Below are 10,390 nucleotides of genomic sequence, written 5' to 3' on the forward strand. Positions count from 1 at the left end.
CTGGCTTACAAGCTTTCAAGAGGGAGCCTATTTCCAGACAGGGTGGGGAAGCGAGACCCTACCCAGAGAGGCAGTGACGCCAGGGATGGAGACAGAGAAGATGATCTGGACAGATGGAGCGGCTGGGGACAGTGGACTCAGGGAAAGAGAAGGGCTGTGTGCTGGCCGCTGGGGTGTGGGATAGGATGGGTGTACAATTGATGTTCTCCCATGTAAACCTCACAATAAACACTTTAAAAAAAGTGCTCCATAAAATTTAGAGAAGCTACCTGGTGTGGCATTGCAGATTAATGCGCTGGACTGCAAAGTCGGTTTGAACCGCAAAGTCAGAGCTTCAAGCTCACCAGCTGCTCCTTGGAAACCTTATACAGGGTTGCTATTGGTCGGAAATGACTCAATGGCTCTTAACAAAAACAACTTCCATACTGGGTTTGCTCCCTGCCTATGGCCTACTGATACAACTCTCAGGAAGGGGGAGGAAATAGCGCTTACCATAAAGGACTGAGGTTGGATCAACAAAGGAAGTGGGTGTGGTGTGACCTTAAACCACAGTTTCCCAACCTGTGTCTTCTACAGATGCAACAAATAGGCTACAGGGTTACAAGCTATAGACCTCTCAGTCCTTAGAGCTATAAGGCAGAACCTCCTTAGCAAGTGCCCTGATTAGTTTATGCAAGTGCACCATGTAAAGCTGTTTTGTGTGCTTACATCTAGGAAGTTGTGAGCATTGCCTTGAACACGTAGCTCACCATTGCCAAGCTGATTTTCTCACCTTGGAAAACCAGGCTGCTAATATGCAATCTATAAGGTGCTGTGGAAAGGAAAAAGGATTGAGGATGATATATACTCCTTCTTATGGAACATACCTTCTCTGTTTGGAGGAACCATTCCTCCCCTCCAGCCATTTTGGTTAAGGCATCAGGCTCTATCTCCTGACTTCAGAGGCTGAGGCCCAGGTTTCCAGCTCTACCAGTAAAGAATCCATTCCAGGATTTTTGCTGAAACCATTGGGAAAGAGTTATCTCCTAAATCTGCCAAGTGTCCCAGCTCACTGGGTGGGTTTTGGCCATTTCCTTCTTTCTGGGTCTGTTTATTAGTACAATGGGGTAGTCATACCAACGAGTGATCTATGGCTCCCTCGTAACTGTCACTTCTCTGAAGAAGTCAGGTCTAGTGCAATTGCCTATGTCCAACAGAGAGTTATAAATGTTGCAGTTTCCTTTTTATTTGCAGGTTCAAGTCTGCTAAAGGCACACAGTAAAGCAGAGAGCAGGCCCAGCCCCAAGTGAAATTCAGGTGGCATGAGGATTCCAGACAGCAGGTTTCTCAGGCATAGGTGGTGACATACTGGGGCCCCATGTTCCCGAAATAGGAACGTTCCCACTCACTCATGAGCTCGAAGTGCACAGGGCGGCGACAGAAATTGCAGGCAGCCACAGACACATCTTGGATGGGCAGCCCCACCTCAGTCCATGCCACCAGAAGCTTTTCTAAAGGTGATAGGGGAGGGGTGAGAAACAGTTGGTTAGGATAGGCTTACTGATTCTTGTGTCAATCAGCAAAAACTTCCTCCATGTTCAAAATCTGACCATTTCTCATAATCTCCATTACTACTATCAGGTCTGAGCCACCATCATTTCTCACCTGGAATTTTACAGTAGTTCACTAATGGATCTCCCTGCTTCCAGCCTTGCTCCCCTTCAGTGTATTCTTAACATTGAAGTCAGAGAGATTCTGTTAAAACCCGAGTCACATTATGTCACTTCTCTGCTCAGATTTTTCTCTATCACTTTTGCATTTCTGATATCATTCTGTCCATGCTCCTTTCCTTAATTGTCCCTCAAATACAGAAAGAATACTTCTGTCTCAGGGGGTTTTGCTGCCTTAGACTGTTCCCACTGCCTGAAATGCCCTTCCCTTAAATATACAATTATGCACAGCTTACTCTTTTACCAACTTCAAATCTTTGCTCACGTGTCACTTCAAAGGTATCCAATTACTCCATTGAATACTACAACTATCCCCTGTCCTAGACTCCACTTCCAGCACTTCTTATTCATTCTTATCCTGCTTAATTTTTTTGATAGCACTTAAAATTGACATACTATATAATTTGTGCTTAAAAAAAAAGGCTTTTTCCTCTAAGATGTAAATTCCACAAGGGCAGGAATTTTGTATCTGTTTTGTTTACTCCTTTATCCTCAATGCCTAGAACAGCATCTAACACACAGTAAGCACTTAATAAATTTTTGTTGGCAGAATGAATGAAGGGATGCCTGAGTTAGGTCTAGAAGATGAAGAGAAGGACATTCCAGTCAGAAGGGAATGGCATTAGCGAAGACCTAAAGGTAAGAAAGCAAAGGAAATGGAGTCCTGGTGTGACACTAGGATAAATACTGGCCTGCTACTTTCAGAGTTGGGGATTCAAACCCACCATCTGTTTCTTGGAAACACTATATGGGGTCATTATGACTTGGAACAAACTTGAGAGTACTTAACAACAACAAACCATTCAGTGTAGGAAGAGAAGTAAAATGAATGCAGAGAGGAGGTGAGGACATAACGGTGTGGAAGGCATTGAATGCCATGCTAATGATTTTCAACTCTATAAGTTAGTGGTCTTCAAACTTTGGACTACACATCCTTTTCAGTACAAATGTTTTGCATGTACTTAAACTTTTTGTGTGTTTATTTATATACAATATATGTATATCATTGTCAACCTGTATGTTATAGATTATAGTGTTATAGTGTTTCATTTCCTTTAAAAAATATTCATGAAATTAAAATATTACACTTCCTTATCCTCCTGTGGATCATCTTGTATACCTCACCTTGAGTCCAAACAACAGAAAAGGTCTAATCAAGGGAACAATATGGTTAGATTTGCACTTTTGGAAAAATTCCTCTGCTGGTCAGTATGGAGAAGGAATTGCAGAGGAGCAAGTGAAAAGGGATACCAGTTAGGATGTCATGTTGACATGGATTTAAAAAATGGCAGTGGTCATGTTTCTCATTGAGAAAGATTCTAGAGAATATTAGCATGAGTTCAAGATGGGTGCACTGTGGGATTATGGAACAGGTAAAAGAGCCCTCGGAGTCCTGGTGTGGTGCTGTGGGTTAATGCGCCAGACTGCAAAGCCATTTGAACTGCAAGGTCGGTGGTTCCAGCTCACCAGCTGCTCCTCGGAAACCCTATACAGGGTCGCTATGGGTCGGAACTGACTCAAAGGCACTTTACAACAACAGCAAGAAAGGAGCCCTAGTAGCGTAGTGAGTTATGCATTGGATTGCTAACCACAAGGTCAGCAGTTCAAATCCACTAGACACTCCGAGGAAGGAAAATGAGACTGACTGCTCCTGTAAAGATGGACAGCCTTGGAAACCCTATACTCTCTATGAGTTGGAACCAACTTGATGGCACACAGTAGCAGCAAATTAACGAATCTCTCTCCTGCCAAGGCTCACCGTAAGTGGACACTCAGAGAACTAAGAATACTTAGTTCTATAATTGAAGTCCAGAGCAACAAAGAAGAGTGAATTATCAGCTCTAAGAGGCAGTAGAGTCTACTGGCTATAACCACTGAGGTTAGAGTCACATTCCCCAGTTCAAACTTAGTAGATGTGTGACTTTGGACCAGTGATTATATATTTTTGTGCCTCCATTTTCATACATATAAGATGGATATGACATTAGTAATCTCATGATGGTGTGAGGATTAACTGAGTCAATACATGTAAAGTGCATAGAACAGAGCTTGGCAAATTCTAAGTGCTTAATGTCAGCCAGCATTACTGAATGTTTTTCAGTGAATGAATGGCACCTACCTATCTTGTCTTTGAGCTCTCACACTGCCTATGCTCTTGCCAAATAGAATAACTTTACCAAAACATACCTTCTGTTTTCCTGTTTCTAGATATTTGCTCATGGGATTCCCTTATTGAAAGTTCTTACCCTATATCCTTATCAAATGTCCTTTGGAAGGACTTTCTCACCCATAATGCCTCCCTGATTTTACCCTAACAATCCTCTCTAGCCATAAATGAGCTCTCCCTCAGCTCCTAGAGCACTGAGGCTCATTACACTAGACCAGGACCATTCACATCTATACCTGTCTCCTCTGTTAGACCATCAACTGCTCAAAAGTAGGATCCAAGCTGGACTTGACTGCATGTCTTTCATCCAACAAGTCTAAAAGGATCGCCTCCTATATGCTATGCCCTGTGATAAAAAATACACCCAACAGAAATCCAGTGAAGTTTAGGTGAATTAATTAAGCTGGCACCTTTCAGGGTAAAGCCCAAGGTACTCAGTTCTATAAGACTCTCAATCTGTCTAGCATTGTTTCTGTAGACTTGTAACAGGACACACCTCTCCCCTACTCCATTTCTACCACTTTGTAGTCTAGTAACACCTGCATTTTGTTGTTGCTATATCCAAGGCTGCTTTTCACCTTCTTCTTGCCTTTATATACACTCTTCCCTCTGCTAGGACTACCTTTTCTATGCCCCCTTTTTTCCCCTGGTCCATTCTCATTCACCTTGCAAGACTCAGATGTCACCTGCACTTGGAAGCCTGCCTTGAGTCCCACAGGCTAGGTCAGGCCCCTCCTCTCTGTTCCCACAACTCCCCCATGCACCACCTTTGTTGAGCAGCGGTCATCTCTTGATGCCATTGTTTTTCCACTATGGCCTCCATAACAAAACTGGAGTCCTACCAGTATATGGGTCTCATTCATTTGTGACCCTAGTATAGGATCTGGCACACAATATTGAAAAAAAAAAGTCTTAAACTGAATAGCACCTATCCTCATATCCTTTTCAAATCCTGGAGCTGAGAGGGAGAGGGACTGCTGCAAACATACATGTTGGGAACTTACCCACAAAATCTTCCATCATCTGAGGGCTGTGGTGGGGGGAAGGTGCCAGGCGCAGCAGTTCCTCACCCCGGGGCACAGTTGGATAGTTGATAGCTTGCACGTAGATGCCATGCTTGGTGAGCAAGTAATCACAAATCTTGCTGTTTAGTGCTGCATCACCCACCTGGGCTCAGGATAAAGACCTGTTAGGATTTGGCTGCACCATCACCAGCTCCATTAAGCAGGTGAAGGGAACCAGGTCAAGGAATGGGGGATAGAAATTTCCATAAATGGGTTAGTCAGTAACAACAATGACCATGGTTTTTCATTTTACCTGTTTTACCTTAGTCCTCAGTAAGAAATACATATACTTATTATACCTTGACCCATAACACAGGTACATATGCACATATATAAAACTGAAACATTTCTCACAAAATGATAGCCTTACTATGTGTGATGTATGCCAACATTTTTTACTCTATTTCTTCTTTTTAAAATGCTATTCATAACCCACTGAGTTGATTTTATGTCCCACTAATGGTCTTGCACTACAGTTTGAAAACACTGAACTATAGGCCATGGTACTTAATATTGTGAGGGTCTTTATAGGTGTGCCACTGTGGGTTAATGCGCTGGACTGCAAAGTCAGTTTGAAGCGCAAGGTCGGCAGTTCAGGCTCACCAGCCGCTCCTCAGAAGCCTTATACAGGGTTGCTATGGATCAGAACTGACTCAATGGCACTTAACAACAATGACTAATGCTATTATTCTGTTGTGTTGCTGAAGGATAACCACAAGATCAGCAGTTCAAACCCTATATGAGTCGAAACTGGCTCAACAGCACTTAACAGCAACAACAAAAACAGCTAATGTAAAAAATAAGAGAGAGCCTAGTTAGTCCACAATAGCTGATAATTTTTCAAAGGGGGAACAAAAATGACAGTAAGAAGAATGGTTAGCAGGAAAGCAAAGAGTTGATGGCAGGAGCAGATATCTTGTTGCTGGGATTGGGGAGGATAATGGGCTGGGTGGGAGTGGTGGGATCTTACCCGAATGGGGATGATGTGGCTGGGGCAGGGAATGACGGGAAGGCCCCTGTCCATTAGTAGCTGGCGCATGTGCTTGACGTTGCGTTGATGGGCTCGTCTCAAGATTTGACCCTCCTCTCCCTTGAGTAGCCGCACAGACTCCAGAGCCCCAGACAGCACCATGGGGGGCAATGAGGTAGTGAAGATGAAGCCCGCAGCATAGGAACGCACCATGTCTACCAAGTCACGGGTGCTGGCAATATAGCCACCCACACAGCCAAAGGCCTTGCCTGGAGAGGAGGTTGATATGCATAGACCCCATAATTAGTCCCCAGAGTAATAGGATCATGCCCGAGGAGGTGAACCGGAACCTGGGTCTTCAGACTGTCATCCTAGGCCTCTGTTCATCTCACTTGTCCTTGACAAGGCATACAGAGTTGATAATTCCACTGCTTTGAGATAGAACTTTTAAGGCCTGCCATATGCAATGACTAGATAGGCAGGAGCTGGGTGGGGATCTTCAGCTAGTCAGGGCTAAGAGTGGAGCTTAAATGAAGCTTGGGTGGAACAGGGGAGGGGTTGAGAAATAGCTCTCTACTTACTCAAGTTGAACATAGCTATTTAGCCCAGCTCAGGAGTCTTTTCAAAGAATCCTACTAAACTTTCTCAGGAACTCTACAGTGGAGTTGGAGTAGAGGGAAAGATTTCAGAAAGAAACTATTGTGGAGCTCTGAATTCTACCCAACTCCTGCAGCTTTGGGGAAGAGGAAGAGAGGGGCCCTGAAGGGACTTCCTCTTTGGGGTATATGTAAGGGAAGCCCAAGGCACTTACCAAGAGTTCCAGAGACAATGTCAATCTTGTGCATGATTCCATCACGCTCCCCAATCCCAGCACCCCGTGATCCATACAGTCCTACAGCATGGACCTCATCCACAAAGGTTAGGGCCCCATACTGGTGGGCCACATCACACATTTCCTCAAGTGGGCAGATGGCACCTGAGCAAATTCAAGGGATAAAAGTAAGGGATCATAATCCTTTCCCAGTCCATCTCCAGCATAGTGTTTGCTTCTTTGGGTGTTAAATAGGGTTATAAAGAGGGAGGTGAGTATACACTCATTTGGGGCACCACAACTTTTTTTCACCCTATGCCCATCCTGGTTGTGTGTATGTGTGTGTGTGTGTGTGTGTGTGTGTGTGTGTGTGTGTGTTCATAGCACTCTAACCTCTTTTCACTTCATTCTAATGTGTTTCTGCTTTTGCCAGCCTGTCTCTGCCTACTTTGGTGTTTTTCCTGAAAGTGTGTATCTCATCTACAGTTGACACTAGCCTATATGATGCCTTTGTTTAAATAAGTTGTGGGGGGAAAGTCACCTTTTATTCCAAGTTACTACAATTTTTAGATCAGATTCCACTTACCCCCTCAACCCAGCATGGTTAGTGACCCTGCCAGTATCTTTATTATTCACTGGCACGCCTTATTTCCATTTTTTCTGGCTTTCTGTTACTATCTTTCTTCCTGTGTCATGTTTTTGTTTTATGTCTGTTTCAGTCTCTACCTTTCTATCTCCCTCACCCTTGTCTCCCTTCTGTCCCCACCCCACTGTTTGTGCCCCTTTTTGTCTGACAATCTCTCTGCTTTACACTTTCTGTGTACTTGATGTGTCTGAGTTTCTGTGTGCTTCTGTCTTTTCTGAGTGTCTCTGTGGGAATGTGTTTCTCCCATCTGTCAGCGTAGATCCCTGAAGGCCTCTCTCCCACAGGCTCAGTCTCAATCTATAGAATGACCACAGATTCCCTTTGAAAACACGTTTCTCTTCATTCTCACACAAATTTATTATTTTTTTCCATGTTAAACTAGACATTTCCTATGCTGCCAATTATTGTTAAAGTCTTCGAATGACCATGAATCACATTACAGAGATTTTGTGGCTATTGTATAATAGAAAGAAGAACCTACACCTTTGCCACTCCCCATACCTCTCCACTCCTTGGAAACCGTTAAGTGCAAGGGTTTGGAATACAGAAGAAACTTCCTTCTGGTAGTACAGGAATTCCATGGAAGGATTAAAGAATGTGAGCAACTGGTGGGACAATATGAGGAAGCCAACCATAGGAAGTGGAGCCTGATACAAAAGCTCAGGTATGACAGCTCAGGCATCATTTAATGGGAGAAATTCAGCCCTAAGATTGACACCAATCAATCAACAAAGCACCATTCATTTGCTTTAATGAAGAAGAATGGTCCCAATTAGAGAAATAAGCAGCTTGAGTAATCTCAGTGGTTGAAATTTTTTCAAAAAATGGGATCGTTTTCGTTTCTTGTCAGCTGTAGAAATGTGGGAGTGAGAAGTTTCTTACATGTTTTAACTCTTCATTCTCACAGCTACTCTATTATTATCACTTATATTAAAAAAATAAATAAATAAAGCACCTGAGACACAGAGTACTTAAACTTTCCCAAGGTAGTAAGTTGCCATGTTGGCTCCAGAACCTGTGTGCATAATGACTACAGGAGTGTGATGGTATTTCAGTTGGCTGTTAAGTGTTGTGGAGTCAGTTCTAACCCATAGTGACCTTGTATAAGGTTTCTGAAGCTTTTAAAAATATTTGTGGGAGCAGAAATTCTCATCTTTATCCCACGGAGTAGCTGGTGGGCTCGAACTGCCAACCAGTTGGCCAAATCAGTAGTGTGGATTTTCCCTTGTTTTAGTTAGAAAGGTGACAAATTGGAATGAAGTGGGGGACCTGTTCCCTTAAATAAATTGGGAAGAGGTTAGAGGGCTATGAGTAATACGAGATGGATTCTGCCCACAAAGGACTCTTGTAGAGAACCAGAGAATCTGACTGACCTGGGCCATTAAAAAATACCACCAAACACCTGATTTCATTTTAACATCATTTGGAACCCATTGACTAATACAAAAACAACCCCATCCACCATAGATTAGACATGTTGTTTTTGTTTTTAATCTGGGTCCCTTGCGCCTATATTTGCATATGTATATAAACCCCCACCCCACATTGCCATGAATGACTCAGGGCACCACTTTTCTTTGCAGGAATCTTGCCAACTCTGCCTGTAAATTCCCTAATAAAAGCTAATTCCGATCACCCTGACCTTTTCTGCCTTTTTTGAGAATCTGACCTGTGCCCTCCAAGCCATTCCTGCCCTGCCACTGATCCAGTGGGGTATAACAAAGTGTTTGTCTAGAACACATGATTTCTATTCAAGATGGGCAACACTAGAATGATTTGATCATTGTGCCAGTTGGGGGAGGATAAGTTATTTATTTCTACATGGTGGTGTGCTGTGGAGTCACTTCTGACTTATAGCGACCCTGCATAGGGTTTTCAACATTGTAAATCTTTACAGGAGCAGAAAGCCTCATCTTTCTCCCATGGAACAACTGGTAGTTTTGAACTGCTGACCTTGCTTGAGGTTAGCAGCCCGACTCATAACCACTATGCTACCAGAGCTCCTTTTATTTCCAGGTAAATCATCTTAAATGAGATGGTTCCAATCACTTCTAATTCTTACAGTCAGATATTTATTTTACGTTGTGGAAAGTTGAGGCTCAGAGTGTACAGATTAAATTAACTTATCCAAGGTTGTACAGCCATTAAACGTCAGAGGTAGATTTGAACCTTGGTAAGTAGGATTTCAAGTCTGACTTGAAAATCTGTTTTGATTCCAATGCTTAATACTGGACCTTGGGGGTGGGGAATTGTGAAAATTCCTATTGCAAAAACCAGGAACAGGTTTGTACTTCATTTCTAATGGAGGCAGTGTAGCATGAAGGAATTGGAGCTATACATCATAAAGTGCAAATACTTCCTTTGGCACCAATGGGCTGATCTACCAAGACAATTTTCATGCTGTTTCTAAACTTCAGTTTTTTTTTATCTGTAAGATGAGTGTAATAGTCATGCCTCCATTTACTAGCTGTATGACCTTTGGCAAATCACTTCACATCTGTGCTTCAGTTTTCTTGTGTAAAAAAAAAAAAAAAAAAAAGGAAATAATAGCACCTCATAGAATTGTGAAGATTAGGTGAGTTAATACATGGAAAACACTACATTTTTTTTGACACATAATTAGTACTCTAAGTGTTAGCTGTTATTATTATGGTTTTTGTGAGAACACTACTAATAAACATACACCCACGCATGTACATACCATCCATGGAGTGAACAGTCTCAAAGGCCACAATTTTGGGTGTCTCTGGGTTGGACTTTTTAATAAGTTTCTTCAGGTGACCAGGGTCATTGTGCCGGAAGACAAACTTGGCTGCTCCACTATTGCGGATACCTTGGATCATGGAAGCATGATTACCTGCATCTGAGTATATGATGCACCCTGAAGAACCAGAAGCATAACTCTTAAACTTCTGTCCCAGTACTCCTACTTGAATCCTATGATTGATTTGGAAGTTTCAAAGAAGCAACCCTCTCCTTTCTTTGAAGATGTTGCTCTGCTTCTTCTTCCTCTGGAAGCCTTC

At 42.8% G+C, this 10,390-nt stretch overlaps 1 protein-coding gene across 1 annotated transcript in view; it reads right to left on the reverse strand.

Moving 5' to 3' along the window:
• Positions 1–1,207: 1,207 nt before the first annotated feature.
• Positions 1,208–10,390, reverse strand: part of ALAS2 (aminolevulinate, delta-, synthase 2) — a 26,389-nt gene continuing 17,206 nt past the window's right edge. The window contains exons 6-10 of the mRNA XM_006875262.1: positions 10,069–10,248; positions 6,722–6,886; positions 5,911–6,179; positions 4,881–5,043; positions 1,208–1,490 (exon numbers count right to left, since the gene is read on the reverse strand). Of these exons, the coding sequence (XP_006875324.1) occupies positions 1,327–1,490; positions 4,881–5,043; positions 5,911–6,179; positions 6,722–6,886; positions 10,069–10,248 (941 nt within the window). The 3' untranslated portion in view covers positions 1,208–1,326. The remainder of the gene's footprint in view (positions 1,491–4,880; positions 5,044–5,910; positions 6,180–6,721; positions 6,887–10,068; positions 10,249–10,390) is intronic.

This window comes from Chrysochloris asiatica, unplaced genomic scaffold, assembly GCF_000296735.1.
Source record: "Chrysochloris asiatica unplaced genomic scaffold, ChrAsi1.0 scaffold00315, whole genome shotgun sequence".
NCBI lineage: Eukaryota > Metazoa > Chordata > Mammalia > Afrosoricida > Chrysochloridae > Chrysochloris > Chrysochloris asiatica.